The sequence below is a fragment of the Miniopterus natalensis genome, chromosome X (genome assembly GCF_054644295.1).
Source record: "Miniopterus natalensis isolate mMinNat1 chromosome X, mMinNat1.hap1, whole genome shotgun sequence".
Lineage (NCBI taxonomy): Eukaryota > Metazoa > Chordata > Mammalia > Chiroptera > Miniopteridae > Miniopterus > Miniopterus natalensis.
The window spans coordinates 16536947-16553435 of NC_142103.1; the positions used below are offsets into that span (position 1 = coordinate 16536947).

General features: G+C 44.9%; 1 protein-coding gene across 1 annotated transcript; it reads right to left on the reverse strand.

Annotated features, from left to right (window-relative positions):
• Positions 1-13121: 13121 nt before the first annotated feature.
• On the reverse strand, positions 13122-16465 carry NDUFA1 (NADH:ubiquinone oxidoreductase subunit A1). The gene is made up of 3 exons (XM_016222359.2): positions 16302-16465; positions 15136-15225; positions 13122-13256 (listed from the first exon to the last, which is right to left on the reverse strand). Exons 1-3 carry the CDS (start codon positions 16401-16403, stop codon positions 13236-13238), a joined length of 213 nt encoding a protein of 70 aa, XP_016077845.1. The 5' UTR covers positions 16404-16465; the 3' UTR covers positions 13122-13235.
• Positions 16466-16489: the final 24 nt, after the last annotated feature.

The following is a 16489-nucleotide window of genomic DNA, read 5'->3' on the forward strand; positions in this document are numbered from 1 at the left end:
TTTCTTTTGGCTAGAAAAAGAAACTCAAGAAGTTACCGTGCGTGTATGTGTGTGTGTGTGCATGTGCGTGTGCATGTCCGTGTGTGTATATGCACACTCGCACACACATACACATGCGTACACACTGGTAGAAGTACAGACTATCTCTTGAAGAATCACAAGAGACCAGGAACCGTTGTTTCCTCTAGGGAGAGGATTAGGGGTTGGGGTAGGAGTGAGGCCTCACTGTTTACTCTTTGTGCCTGGCCACTGAGATCTGCTTTTCCTAAAAACCAAGGATTTTCAGATTCACATAACCATGAAGGCTTAAAATGTAGTAGAATGATTCCTAACTTCTTTGGAGTTCTAACAATATTGATTTCTAGCTGAGTCTTTAATACAGCCTCAAACCCTGCTTTAGGCATCTAAGAGCCCATGACTCTTTAAAGATAAAGTGAATTTAAATGATTGGAGGAAAGACAGTATAGGAGGAGTTGGTGTTTCAGGTTTTTCTCTAGGATTTTCCAGATATACAATTATGTCATCTGCCAGAAACTATCATTTTTTACCATCTCTTTTCCTGAAATATATAAGTAGTAACATTGGTTAATACTTCTAGAAAAAATGTTAAGTGAAAGTAGAGATAAAGAGCATCCTTCCTTTGTGTCTGATTTTAATGGGCATGCTTTCTGGCATTACACCATTAAGGGCCATGCTGGTTTATGGCTTGAGATTCATCACATCAAGAAAATATTTGGCCCTGGCCAGTCTTACTCAGTGGTTAGAGCATTGGCCCATGGACTGAAGGGTCCCGGGTTTGATTCCAGCCAAGGGTACATACCTCCGTTGCAGGCTCGATCCCGCACACCGGCACCTGTGGGAGGCAACCAATCTATGTGGCTCTTTCACATTTCTCTCTCTCTCCCTCTCCCTTCCCCTCTCTCTGAAAAACCAATGGGAAAAATATCCTTGGGTGAGGATTTTTAAAAAAAGAAAAGAAAATATTTGCCTGCTCATTTTAGTAAGGTGTTCATCGTAAATGGTAGCTAATATTTCCAAATTCCTTTTACATCTATTGAGATTGTGAAAATTAGAGTTATCAGGGCTGTGAAGGGTTCATCACAGAGCTAGGAGTCTTTGTACCTTTTCCATCTTTTTTTCCATCTTTTCTCTTGAGTCATAGAATCTTTGTCTGCTATACTTAACTCTCTTCACTTTGGAGAAGTCACTTACTTCTAGCACAGTTTTAAATTCCTTGCAGGCAGTCCTTGCATTTGGGGGTGCTGCAAGAAAATGGGTATTTCTCTCCAAAGGAAGCTATTTATTTGTCTATAAATAGCAACTCCCAGTTTTCGGTGTTTAATGGCCCTGTGATATTGTGCACTGGCTGCCTTTCACTGGCCCTTCCAGATCCACTCTCCCTCATCTCCCCTGCTCTCTCCCCTGGAAGGCTGATCTGGCTCTCCCTGGCCCTCTATCTTCCAGGAGGTTCCACACAATGGGGAGACCAGGCTGAACAGAGGAGAGTGAGTTGAGGTATATATTCCCCAGGGGGCTGTCCCCCTGCAGGATCACCTAGGCTGGCTGTATGGAGAAGGTAGGTCCTCACTTCTTCCAGGGCAGTTTTCTCACAACTTCCCAGTCTGGTAAGGGTAACCATTCTCTCCCTTCAGCCCTATGACCCCACTGTGACTAGCCCTGGGGAGCCGTGCTTGCCCTTGATTCCCCACTGTCAGCCCATGCTTTGTAAAGATCCCCTTAACCCTTCCCTACCTATCCTACTTTTAGTATGCCAATTTTTCTTACCACGTTCATGAAATGAGGAAGCGAAGCTCACACCCAGACTGTCCAGCTCCACCGCAGCCTGTGCTCTTAACTACACTGCTTTCCTCCCTCCAAGATTCACAAAGAGTCGTGGGGACCTGTTCTCATATTTCCACCTGGAAATGTCCAGTGTTCTGATTCTCTTTGTGTGAGCCTCTTTCAAAACGGCTCACCCTTTGTTCCCTTTCTGGACATCATCATTGGTCCCAGGGTGTGGTGGGTACTGAACAGCCTTTAAACATTCTGGTAACAAATGCTGACTCGTGTTCATTTGGGTCTTCATATGAGCATTTGAAGCTCAATTTGCCTCTGCCTCAGTTCCCTATTGCTGCAGCTGGGTGGTGACCAGGGCCACCTGCTAGGGGGAAATGGAATCTTCCCAGGCTACCCATTCCAGAACTGGGAGTGAGGGAGTCTAAAGGCCCTTAACCTTGGAGAAGTGACTTTCCCCAGCCCGATTTGGCCAAAGCAATTTGCTGGAAACTCCGTAGTTAAAGGACAATAGAGTGTTTTTGGTAAACTGGTAAATTCGGTGTGCTTTGGTGAGTCCATACAATAACCCGCTCCTTCAGAAAATGGCCCATTAGGTGACTTGGTCAGTCAGTGACTTGGCTTTCAGCAAATTACTTGTTGATGAATTGACTGGAAGCCAAATGTATGACTTTCAACACCAAGCAAATGAGGAGGGAGCTTTATCCACAGAAGCACCTCCTTAAGACCTTCCCCCAGGGTAGCCCTGTGCTACAACAGGAGAAGGAAAGTGGGGAGCAGGGCTCAGGAAGCAGTTCTGATCTTATCCTCACACATCTGTGGGCACAAACCACTCTTAAATGTCCCTGTGCCTGGCCTCTCCTAATTCTTTTTCTCCCCTTCCTTTCCTAAGAGGTGGGCAGAATGGGTGTGAAGGGTCAGGGGTGTGGTCAAGTTTGGGGTCTGGGTGATGAATAGGGAGAACCACTGCAGGTCCTTTCTGTGGAGCCACTCCCACCCTTCACAACCCCTAATACCTGAGTGAGCAGATCCTTGTATGGAAAAGTGGTAGCCAGGGAAGCCTCAGGAGTCTCTCAGCAGCTTTTCCCCAAGATTCCCAGAAGGAATGTTTACAAGCGCTGCCAGGGCAACACCCGTTTCAACCAATGGGAAACAAAGTCCAAAGGAGAACTCCCACTACTTTTGTTAGTAAAGGAGGGGGCTAGTCAGTCACAGCAACAATCTGACTTCCAAAGCAGGACGGAGCTGTAGTGTCCATGCCCAGCTTCTCCCAAGCAGGAGATGAGCTGGCAGGGCTGTGCCAGGGGGGAGAGCAACAATGAGTCTCACAGTTGCTAGGTACCAGGGTCCTCATTGTGTGCCAGCCACTGTGTGAGGTCATTTCCTCCTCACAGCAGCCCTGTGAGGTAAGTATTAGTATTTTCATTACAAGTGAACAAACTGAGGCACAGTATTAAAGTTGCCAAAAACTCAAACCCAGAGCTGTCCAATTTCTTGACTGAGCTTTTTACTTATTTATTCCCAAATTTTGAGGTTAGAACCTCCCCTGTGTGCTTATTTTCAAAGATGTCTTTTTTTCATTGATTCACATTTAAAAAAATAATTTATTGAGGTAAAATTGACATTACATAAAATTAACCATTTTAAAGCAAACAACTCAGTGGCACTTAGCACATTCACAGTGTTTTTTCCACCACATTTTAACATCTCTGAAATGGGGATTCATCATTCAATCAATGATATATTATGGTTTAATTGATAGTGTTTTTAAAAATTCTTCATAGTGGAATATAAATGAAGGTGCACTTTTCAGATGATGGTGTCTTAAATTAGTTGAAATATGGTATTTGGTGGTCTTCTTGGGTTTTTGAGGGAACATACATCATATTTGGTGCACCCCACTCATTTACTGAATATCTTATGTGAATCCAGGATGAGCTTATACTATAACAGTTATCAGTATAGACCCAGGAATAATTCACTTAACATTTCTAAGTTTCTTATGAGGATCAGAAAATTAATGTAAAGACTGAGAACAGTGCCTGATACATCATAAAGTCTCTCTATAATGGTTAGATATTATTTCCAGTATTATTATTAATAGCTGTAGTACTATAAAGTGTTATTTTAAATGGTGAAATCAAAAGTTGTTGGCCTTGTGTTAAGACTCAGTTTTATTTTGTGAATTTTATTAATCCATGAAGTCTTCAGGGCTGGGAGCCCTGCCCTTAACCACTGTGCTCTGCACATGGAGTGGTGGGCTTCTCACCCTAAAACAATTGGTCTCAAGCCCAACAAAGAAAGGAAAGTGTTTTGCTTAGTGTCCTCTTTAGCAGGAAGAAATGCTGGGTCTGCTGCCTGAAGACACCACATACATCAAGGTCCCATACACAGGGAGCCTGTTGCTGAGATGGTGTAGTTGATACCATTGTAATTAGATAATTATTAATAACAGGAAAGGAACAAAAGGAAGGCCGGACATTACAGGCATGTTCCCTGCAAAACATGGGGGGAAGGGGGCTGGACAAAAGGAAGATAAATGCATGCCCAGTAAAGTTGGGATGACTAGGGAAGATGTTTGTTGTCAGTTACACCAAGGAACAAAGGTCATTGGTCAGAATGGCTGTGGCAACTGCAAGTTCAAGGAAATCTGGAATATATAATCCCCTGGCATTCTCCTGTGTGGCCCACGGCCAGGCAGACCCTCACACACAATGGACTAATGGACTGCAACTAGCCTGATGCTGTACTGGACCTGTCTCCAACATGGAAAGGAAACTCTGGACACTGGCTTTGCTTCTAGTTTTACTGAAACATGGCTATACATCTTCTATGACTGGACTAAAGGAAATGGGACTTTAGAAACACAGGGATTTAATTCCACGCAAATAAAAATCACTTGTTCTCTTGCGCAAGTCTGAGAAAATTCTTTTTCTTAGGATATGGTAAGAACTCCACTCCCCAGCAGCACCCAGTGGGAAGAGGACCCCACCACTTCATCCAAAATCACAGTGAGGTCGGGGACTGGGATTGGGAGAGAAGAAGGGTGGAAGTGAGTGTGGCTTAGTTGGAGGAACTCAATCTCTGATCCCAGAGGGTTTTGTAGGGGTCCAGAACAAGTCTCCCCAGAGTGTGCCCCCCTGGCATGCAGATTATTTTGAGCTGAAAGTAAAACTCAACAAACTCACGAAGAGTTGTTTTTTTATTTTTACTTCCTCCTTACCTGCTTGAGGGAATTCATAAAGAAAGACTACTTCAGGAAGAGAGCCTCTGCATAGCCACCTTAACATAAATGAACTAAGTGTGGCAGACAGGGAGGAACCTGCAATGTCCGTCAGATGTCAGACTCCCCTCTGTGCCCCACTGTTCCTGGATGGCTCAGCAAGAATGTTTAGCCAAATCAACTGCTAGGAACCTTCTAGTGCCACAGCGTGCCTTGATCCACAGCCCTGACCCTCCCCTGGGTTCCTTGGGGTAGTGCGGGGAAGCTGGAAACACTAGACCCAACAGTAACTTCCTTCCAAAAAGGCAGAGCTCTAGCTTCTTTTGTGTCAAGCTTTTGTGGGCAAGGGCAGTAAGATCTCTCCGAAAAAGACCTGAGGCCACTGGTAAGAGGCCCAGGGTAAGGACATGGCCTGGGAGGGCTGGCAGTGGAATTCTTAATTGCCCAGGGGATAGAGAGATGCAGGTGAGGGATGAGAAACTCCTTGTGGGCAAACTGCTTTCATGCGGGAGCCAGGAGAGATTTCCCAGCCGATTAGAGAGGCTCCTCTTTGAAGTAGGAGCTTAAACTCCCCTGGATCAGAACTTGACCACCCAGCCAAAGCCCTCACTGAAGCGAGGAATTCTGGCCTCGGGCGCTCCAGATTAGAGGCCTTTTGAACTCTCCGGCAGCACCGAGGACAGGTTCTTCCAAACCTCGCCCTGCTCTTCCGGGTGCAGGTAAGTGTGGAGACGTGACTTGGAAGACCCCAAGAAGGAGGGGAGAGATGCGACGCGCAGGTGGGGCCAGGGAGGAGGAACTGGCCAGAGGCTCGCCCAGCCCAGCCTCTTATTCCTCAGGAAGGAACAGACTGCAGGCTGGCAAGCCCCAAGCCCCAGTCCCCATCTTGATGCCCCTGCCCGGCCCTGAGCCTCCCCTATCCTTGGGGACCCCTGCCTCCCCCCTGCGCCCGCCGTCCACCGGACAGAACGGAGAGAACGTGGAGCCTGTGCACGAATATGTGCCACTGCCGAACGCCGCGGGCCTTCCAGACAATGCTCAGGGACAGTCCCCTTCTAGACCGCAGGCCGTCCAGGTGAGTGTCCTGGTCCTGGGAGACGGAGGGCTGGGCCTGCCCGCAGGGGCCGAGGCTGCCCCGAGGAACAGCCCCGGAGGGTGGGGGGATGGGGGAGGAGGGGGCTGGGCCTTACTTGCCCCACCTGCTGGGGGATGGGGGCAATTTTGTAGGATGGATTTGGTGCTCACTAGAAAGAATTGTTTTGGAGACCTTTTCTGGTCTCCACGCTGTTGCCTTCTTCCTGAATTGAGGACAATTGGGGAAGAGGCGTCTAAGCACGGGTGGCTGACATCAGAGCCCGGGAATTGGGGTTCATCTCCTCAGGACTCCACACCCTGGGCCTTGATTATATTCTTTCCCACCCACGTCCCTTCAGTCATGTTCATTCCCTCTCAGTTTCTGCCCTCTCCGCCTTTATACCCTCAACTCACCCCACCATCCCCTTCCCTTCTCTTCCTATCCCTTTCCCTCTGCTTGCTCTTCCTCCTCCCTGCCTATGTCTGGCAAGGGTGTCAGCTCTTGGGGATGAAGCTCTGGCTAAATGCGGACATTCTCTTGTCAGGTGAACCCAGTTAGTCAGCACATATCTTTTTGGGTGTTTTTTTTTTTTTTATGTTTTTATTGATTTCAGAGAGAGGAAGGGAGAGAGAGAGAGAGAGAGAAACATTGATGAGAGTCATTGATCGCTGCCTCCTGCACGCCCCCTGCTGGGGATGGAGCCCGCAACCCCGGGCATGTGCCCTGAGGGGGAATTGAACTGGGTCTCCTGGATCCTAGGTCGATGCTCAACCGCTGAGCCACACTGGCCCGGCAGCACATATCTTTTAACCTGCAAAGTGCAGGGCTGGCAGGCACTGTGGGGAAGTGAAGTCCAATAAGACAAGATTCCTACTCTCAATGCACTTCCAGTCAGTGGGGAAGATAGGCGCGCTCACGTGAAAAGGTAACCAGCAAGTCAGATATAGCAAGCCATCCTGGATTTGGGCAGGTTCTAAGTAATTGTGGCTGAGTGACCTTGCTTCAAATCTAAAGGGCTACCAGACTGTACCAGGGAGGGGAGGGAAGTGGTAGGAGCCCAGGGCCTTTCTTAAAGCTGAGGCCCACCTCCAACAGTAAAAGCCACAGACCCTAAATACAGTACTAGTCAGTCCCAGATGGGCAGACCCCTGAGAGTTGTGATGTCACAAAGACCTCTCAGAACATTCCAGCCATCCTTGAGCATGCGGAGCTGCCACAGGGTGAGCGCATCACTGAACAGTGCCTTGCTTAGAATACAAGCACTATGACAGAGCTGTTCCTGGATGCCTGGACTTCTGATGGTGATGCCCTGTTGTTCTGATCCACAGTCATAACTACAGTGGGCTGCTCTTACAGGCACTGGCTGAAAACTCCAGGGTTGCCCCGGAGACCTAACCTACCCTACCCCTTATCTCGTAAAGATAGAGAGGCTCTTAGAGATAAGAAAGCAGAGCAGGCTTCTGCGGGCTGTGCTGTTTTCTGGCCTGTAGAAACAAAGGGTATTAGGCTTAAAAGGAAAACTCTTATCTGCTGAATAAAACTGACACTCCCCAGCTGTGTGGTAGGTGGCACACAGGCGGACAGGTGAGGTACACCAAAGAAAATCTTAAACACATGGGAAAGATTTTTGTCTTGTTGGGGCATTATGCTCAGCGTTTCCACTGTCTTTCCTACATTTCTTCTACTGTTTTGGGAATTACAGTTCTTCGGGGTCATAATTGAAATCGCATGCTTGTTTGTAGATTTTATCACCTGACCACTCTCTAGCCCATATGTAATCATTGGTTTCTCCATGTTTTCTGGAACTGAGGAAGATACCTTCCAAGAACCAAAACAGCAGATTTTAAAGTGTGTTCAAATTAATAAAGCAGCTAATAAAGCAGCAGTTATATGGGTTTACACAGGGAAGAATCGGCTAGGCCATTTTCTGAGTGATGCCTTGAAAAGAACAATTAGGTCTCTAACCCTAAATCAAATTGTGTGGAAATCCCAAAAGCAGTGATTTGGCTCTTCATTGCAAAAGAGCCTCTGGGGTGTAAGGAAGGTCTATTACAGCCACGGCAGCAGACACAGAGCATACGCAGATATGCCAAAGAAACCCTTGACAAGTAGAGATTATGCAAACGGAGCTCTGGATTTTATTATTATTATTATTATTATTATTATTAATATATATCTTTATTGATTTCAGAGAGAGGAAGGGAAAGGGAGAGAGAGTGATAGAAACATCAATGATGAAAGAGTCACTGATCGGCTGTCCTGCACACCCCCAATGGGGATCGAGCCCACAACCTGGGCATGTGCCCTAACCGGGAATCGAACCACAATCTCCTGGATCCTAGGTCGATGCTCAACCGCTGAGCCACACCAGCCGGGCTGGATTTATTCTTTACAGACATTTCCTTCACTTGCCTTTTATCAACAATGCACCAAAATATGTAGGTTGTAAGAATAGTCTCAACCCTAGTCAGTGTGCTGTAGGGTTTGCTCCAGCTTTGTCTGGAAAGCAAGGAAGAGCACATCCCAAAAGAATATTCCAGAGTGTACACACCTCAGGTGAAATATTTGGTTAGGGGGTATGGATGAGGTGGGGGAGGACGGGAGCATTATACAAGCACGCAGACCCAAACCAGGAAGCTGAGTGGCAGTCTTTTTTTTTTTTAATCCTCACCCGAGGATATTTTTCCCATTGCTCTTCAGAGAGTGGAAGGGGGGAGAGAGAGGGGAGGGGGAGAGAGGGAAAGAGGGAGGAGGAACATGGATGTGAGAGACACAACGATTGGTTGCCTCCTGCACTCACCCTGACTGGGGCCAGGGATTGATCCTGCAACCAAGGTACGTGCCCTTGACCAGAATCAAACCTGAGACCCTTCAGTTCATGGGCCAATGCTCTAACCAGTGAGCCAAACCGGCTAGGGCACCAGTCTCTTCAGTTTTTTAAAATCTGCATCGATACTTGGCAAAGGAAAAAACTTTAATTTTTCCATGTGTCTTGTGTCTCACAAGAGTATAGTAGGTTAATTTGAGTTCTCAGGTCACAGAAGAATCAGAGTGATATGAAATCTTAAAAACCAAGTGATGTTTAACTCTCACCCCACTCCCCACCCTTATCCAGAAGCTTCCTGTTGAGTATGGTGGCGGGCTTCAATCCCATCTATTCACCACCTTCCCTTAAAACAAGTGGTCACTGCTGAGAAGGGTAACCAGGCACTCGGTTCTCACGGTGGCATTAGGCAGGCTTTTCCTTTCTGTTTTCGGAAAATACCTTCAGAGCAATTGAGGTTAGTGTTGTCTGCTGTCTTTGTTTGCAGTGCTCTGGGAATGCAGTACTTTAATTGTGATCACTTATTCTAGGTGGGAACCCAAGACAGCTTAACTATGCACTGGGCCCAAGCATCCCCCTGACATCACATTTGGATAAGTGCTTTTGGGGGGCTTGGGGGTGGACTGGACAGCTGTTTATGGGGTGCTTACAACACCAGCCATGATCCCTTCCACATGCACAGGGCTGTACAGTTATAAACTATTTCATATATGTGACTTCATGACAGTCTCGGATGCCCAGGGAAGTATGGAGAGAACATACTATCTTCACTTGAGAGATGGGAGACCTGAGGCTCAGAGCAGTGAAGTGACTTGCCTAAGGTCACACAGCTGACAGGTGGTGGAGCCTCCTGATGTGATGGTCCTCCCAACCCTCCCAACATTGCACATCAACTCCTCAGAAAGGAAAAGGTTTCTTCTTTGCTTTCTCAGCCTGAGGCACATCACTGCATTGAGTTTGGGATACATCCTTGGGGAAACAAATGCCTCCAGGTAAGAGGCAAAGTTCAGATTTACAGAGGAGCCAAGGGAGAACCTGGGGTCTGAACTTTAATTAAAAAAAGAACTAGGAGTGGGAGGAAGAAAGGGGATTGCTCCCCTAGATTCCTGAATAAGTAAGAATTTTAAAAACCACTTCCTAGTTTCTTCCTTGATGGAGGCCCTGCTACTGTTTTCAGGGTTTCTGTCTCAGTACTATTGGCACTTTGGGCTACCTAAAACTGTCCTGGGGAAGGGCTGCCCTTTGCATTGTAGGACGTTTAGCATTACTGGCCTCTAACCACTAGATGTCAGGAATGCCTCACCCAACTCCCCATGTTGTGACAATGAAAAAATAAGTCTCCAAACTTTCCAAATGTGTCTTAGGGGACAAACTCACCCTGTTTTAAAACCACAGCTTCAGTCCATCCCCTTTAAAGCAGCTGGACAGATGGAGGCAAGTCACTACCATCTCAACCCTCCTGCTTCCTCTGCAGAGGCTGCCAATCTCTCCAGTCCCTTGTCCCTCTACTTCCTGCCTCACAATCTCTGCTCTAGCTCTGCACAGCTGTTTGTAGATCGTTCCCACAGCCATGCTAGTTTGTCCCCACCCATGCTGTTTTCTCTGTGTGATGTCTTCCTGTCAGTTGTTTATCTCGTAAATTCTACCCAACCTTCAAGATTTGGCTTGGTATGGGTGTCACATGGAAACCTATCCTAAGCCCTTTCCCTCCCCCAACTGGAAGACTGAGTCAAGCTCCACTTCTGCTCCCAGAGCAACTTCTGGAAATCTCTGTCCTGGCACTCATCACCCAGTCCTGTAATTGTCTTTCACTCTGTGAGCTCCTGAAGGGCAAGGCTGCGTCGTATTAAAATCTGCAGCACAGTGCCTGGCATGTAGCCTTTACTCAGCCGTGTTTATTGAGGTGAATGACAAAGAACAGTTGAAAGCACACTAGGTTATGTCAAAACACTAGGATTCTAGTCCCAGTTCTGCCACTAGCTAAGTGATCGCTTCCCACCCCTGAACTTCTGTTTCCTCATCTGAGGCATCAGAATTTGGACTGTCAAAGGGTCTTTATAAGTTGGAATTGCTGATAGTAAAATGTTCCCTTTTTTTCATAAATGTTTCACTTAAAAATGTTTCCCAAAGGGCAGGGCCATCTTCTTCCTCCCCCTTCTGAATGCACAAAGCCTCCTCTAACCTTTTTCAAAGTCTTTTCCTATTGACTATTTCACTTGGTCCTAGAAATAATTATGGCAGCCTGGTAAATGTAATTTCAAACAGGACCGTTCTGCATTATGGAAAACTAAAGAATATGAGTATTTACACATGCATAAAGAGACCTTTCCCTGGTGGTGTGACAATTGGGCAGGTGCTGGGTAGGGGATTGGAGCAAGTCTTTTCACTGAGTATCTTATTGTTAGACTTTTGAACTATGTGAATTTGGTATCGATTTAAAAATAGTGAGCCCCACTGGGCATGGCTCAGTGGTTGAGCATTGACCTAGAATCCAGGAGATCGCAGTTTGATTCCTGGTCAGGTCAGGGCACATGCCTGGGTTGTGACTTCGATCCCCGGTCAGGGGCATGCAGGAGGCAGCCGATCAATGACTCTCATCATTGCTGTTTCTATCCTCTCCCTCTCCCTTCCTCTCTCTCAAATCAACAGATATGTATTTTTTAAAAATAGTGAATACAGCCAAATGAATGGCATTGTTTCCCATTTCAACTGGCCTTAAGAGCAGGTGGCTGATGGGCCGAGGTCAGTGGCTGGATGACATCTGTCAGAGTTGCTGTATGAAAACCCTTCTGGCTAATCGCCCTTGCAAACAATCAAGAGTAATGCAGGCTACAAACACCACGGTAATCTAGCTTCAAAGTGCTTTAATCTAGTTCATTCCTGGGCAGTCGAGTGTAAAAATAAGGCTACATTTCATAGCAGGTGCCACAAAAGGGATGTGAAGAACTCAGACCCTAATGTTGAACTTGACCAACCAACTTCTGTCATTTTGTAGCCCTTCACTATACAGCCCTGACACCCACCTAAGGAGATAAACAGTGGATGGTCTCTGCCTAGAGGAACAGTAGAGAGACAGACCTAAAACTCAGTAGATTGAATGACAAATGTAGTAATGTTGTCAATAAGTCTCCTGTATCTCTGTCTGTACTACCTGCCCTCTTTCTTCCTTTCCAGATAGTTCTCATAACTATCAACTAAGTGAGGCCTGTGCAGCACTAAATGTAGACCAGAGGTTATATTAACTTTGTAGTCATGACCATGCTTTCCTTGAAGACTTTCATCATCACAGGATAGCACAGTATAGAGTGTGAATGTGAATGCCGCCTCCTTGCTCCTTACTGGCTTGCCCAGTAAGATGAGGTCGATGAAAACCACACAGTGCAGGTGTTTAAGGTCATCAGCAGAACAAACGTCCAAGTAGATAAAGAATGGAGATGAAAAACAATTTCCTTTTCTCACTTAGACGTCCCGATGGTCACCTGGGGTGTTGATCTATACACATTGAGTATGGCTATGTTTACAGTACTTTTGCCTTTTCAGATCTTCATATTGTGTGGTTACTTTTAGCAGTGAACATGCAATGCTTTATTTCAAGCACTCAGTATATTTGCTTTAATAAACATGAGTGCTGCTGCTCTACCACTAAAACAAAAATCAACACTTAAGCGAATACTATGTGTTAGATACAGAATGCATGAAAGCTGAAGGTGCAGTCTGTTTTAAAAGCATCCTACCTGGAATTTTTAAAAAATATATCTTTACAGATTTCAGAGAGAGAGGAAGAGAGAGACAGAAACATCAATGATGAGAGAGTCATTGATCGACTGCCTCCTGCATGCCCCTGAACGCGGATCGAGGTCACAACCTGGGCATGTGCCCTGACCAGGAATCGAACCACGATCCCCTAGATCCTAGGTCGATGCTCAATCACTGAGCCACGCCAAGCCAGGCCTAACTGGAATTTTAAACACTATTTGATTCACCCAGAAAAGGAACGAGGAAAAAAAATTTTTAAATATCTATTACAATAGCAACAACTACCATTCATGACCCATTAGGCACTGGGCACAGTGACAGTTGCTTGTATACATTATATCTATAATTTTACAAGGCTCAGCTACCTTCTAGTTTTTTTTTTTAAAGTGATAAAGCTACCTTAGGTAGACTGCTTGATCTTGTGTAGGTATATTTTAAAAAATAAAGTCTTTAATTTTACTTTTTAATTTTTATTACGTATTACATAATACACTGCATAACCTTCTAGGAGGGATAGATGAGCACAACTGAGTTATTTTTTCATCAATCAGGAAAATGCTTCCTTAGTCAATGTTCTCCAAACCCTGAAAGATAATTTGAAAAGGAAAATGTGAGAGTTCTGTTCCCGTCAAATATGTACATGTGCTCTTATTTCTAGTGTCACCAAACGGCATTCTCTGTTGGCAAGTACTTTCACATCCCACATTTCTCTAGCTAAAACAATTGGACTGAATTCTATAATCACTAAAGTAAGAAAGAATAACTTATAATGACTTATAATTTTCATTTTCTGACAGCAGCAAACATACCACTTTATATAAAAAGACACACCCCCCCCCCCCCAAATCAGAACTAAAGTCAAACAACTATTTACTATCTGGATCCTTCTATAAAGCACCCTCAGAGAATGAAAGAACACTAAGGTAAAACTGATTTTATATAATAACAGCCAACACGAGAAGATCCTATTAGCCTCATTCCACATTTTTTTACAGATGAAAACAGAAGGCTTGGCCAGGTTAAAAGTCACTTAAGTCAGTAAGGAAGTAGCAGAGCCAGAACTCAAGTTCAAGACCCCCTAACTCCAGAACTCTTGCCCTGTATAAGGACAGCATGACACCAGTTATTCAGAAGACCTACTCTTTCTAAATCTGTTCACAACCAAATACTTCTGAAATTATAAAGTAGAAGATTCATCAGTGATGAGATTTCTTCCAGGTGTTAAAATAACACAATCCAGGTACTTTGTTTACTATTGCAGGAAGAATCACCTTGAAAGAAATTAAATTTGCATAATCCTAGAAGCCACCTTATAGAAATCCAAATTTGTCTAGTCTAGCCAGGGGCCTAGGAATCTGCATTTTATTTCATATGCCAGATGATGAAGGTTAATTTTTGGACCATACTTTAAGAAATACTGCTCTAGATAAGTAGATACCTATCATCATGTTCTTTAGACGAGATTCTCAAATAGCACTACATGAGACAGATCACCTGTTGAGTCCTCATACTGTTAGTTAACTAGTGAGCCTGTGTTCTCTATAAAATGCAATTAATATTTACCTAGATTCAATGTGAGGAATAAATGAGCAAAGAGAAAATATACAAATGTAACTAAAATTTTTTAAAAGAATAATAAAGATGAACTCCTACAAGACATTAGGACATACTATTAGGTTGAACCATATGAAGATGCTACTTGGCCATTTTTGACCTACATAAACAGCAATTTCATATGATTCACTCAAATATAAAATTATAGTGACTCTCTACATATGTATGGTATTGGTGCAGGAATTGGCGAATCAATAGAGTTTAGAAGAGCACATTTGTGAAACAGGTCCATGTGTACATGGAAATTTAGTTTATTAGAGTGGTATTTCAAATAAAAATGCACTGTTCTATAAATGGATAATTATGAAAACTGCATATCTCTTAGGAAAAAAGGAAAGTTAAATCCCGGCTCCACATTATATCCCAAAATGACCAGTAGATGGGTCAAAGCACTAAATGTAAAAAAAAGAAAAGAAAAAAATTGTAACAGTATTTGTACAAATTGGAAGAATATATTTTATAATCTTGAATAGGAAGCTCATTTGTAAGCAAAACATAAAACCCAACATTAAGAATGATAAAATACAAACTGAACATCAAAATTAAAAACTACTATCATAAAGTGATAAAGACAAGCAGAAGATTGGGGAAAATATCTGTACATATAGAAAAGACAAGATTAGCATCCATAATATACAAAGAAACCCTATAAATAAAAGAGAGAGAGAACAGAGCAAGTATATAGGCAAATAATCCACAGAACAAGAAATACAATCATTAAATGTTTGAAAGGCTGCTCAACCTTACTAGTAGACAAGAAACTGCAAATTCAATTAGCACTGTAAGACCTTTGGCAAAACATTATCCACCTCCCCCGACAGATGCCTAGTAGGATCAGAGCCATCTTACCTTTGACACATAGTAACGATTAACTCCAGAGATGCGCCTATCTCTTTCCATCAAAGTCCACGGATATGAATAATAGGCAACCCTTTTTTCCTACAATTAAAATAAATCATTACTGCAGTTTTAAGATGAGTGACCCAACAAAGGAATATCAGAACTTTAGTAAGTGACATTCTATAATAACGGAATCATCACTGAAATAAAAACCAAATTAACAATGTAAGACCAGAATCCTAAGTAAAATCGGAACACTGCCCTGGCCGATGTGGCTCACTGGTTAGAGCGTAGCCCGAGCAGCAACAAAGGGTCCCAGGTTCGACCCTGGCTTGCAGGTTCCATCCCCCACCGGGATTGGGGTGCGCTGGGGAGGCAACCAATCGACGCTAGCCCTCGCTCCCTCCCCCCCCAAAAAAAAAAAAATCGGACCACCAAACTTCAGATGGTAACTTACACTTCCTCTTTTAACCTGCATCATTTTTTTCTTTCCTCCCTGTCCCTACGCCCTTTTAAAGACATGACTACTCGTTTCTTTTTGGGACCTAAGGGAAAGAAAACAGCGGTTTTGTGAAGGGCAATCACAAAACCAAAAAGCAAATACATTTACACCCTGTACTCTAGAGATGATGTAAAGGACTAGGAAGAGGAGGAAATGACAATATGGAAAAACAGGGTCTTGCGGTACATTCTTAAAGGCTTGCAAGAGAAAATGGGGAATAAAAAAATGTCAAGGTAAAACCCTAATTAAGGTTGGGGAAGATGTAAAGAATGAGAAGCTACCAACATGTGAATACGAGGAGTTAAAATCAAAATCGAGCACGAAAGATAAGTGGGAAGGAGTGGGGGCAAGCCTGACACCTCCCTCCTCTGCCGAGGAGCTTGGACCTAACCGCTGCTCCTCTGCTTTCCCATGGCCCGAATCTCTACTCGGCACTCTGACCCACTCTTCTCCACCCAGCAACCAGCTGGTTTTTGCTAGAGTAGAATGTTGTTTCCGTCGGGCTTCATGCCGCAAACCTCCACGTTTAGGCAATACGAAAAAAAAAAGGGGGGGCGACCTTGGAATTCCTTGTCTCGGACAGAGGGTCGCGATGCTAACGGCCTCGCTGACCCGCCGCCCGTGACGTAACGTCGGTGGCGGAGTGGGCCGCCGGGCGGAGGGGCCGCCTTACCTTGCCCCCGTTACTGAACCTATGGATGCGCGCAGTGGCGACTCCGGGGATGAGTATGCACGTGCCCATGATGGCGAGCCCGGGGAGAATCTCGAACCACATCGCGGCAAGGTGACCAAGGCCAAACAACACCTTCCAAGTCCTTAAAAGTGACCGGCAGCAATCCCTTCCCACAAAGCCCCGCGGCG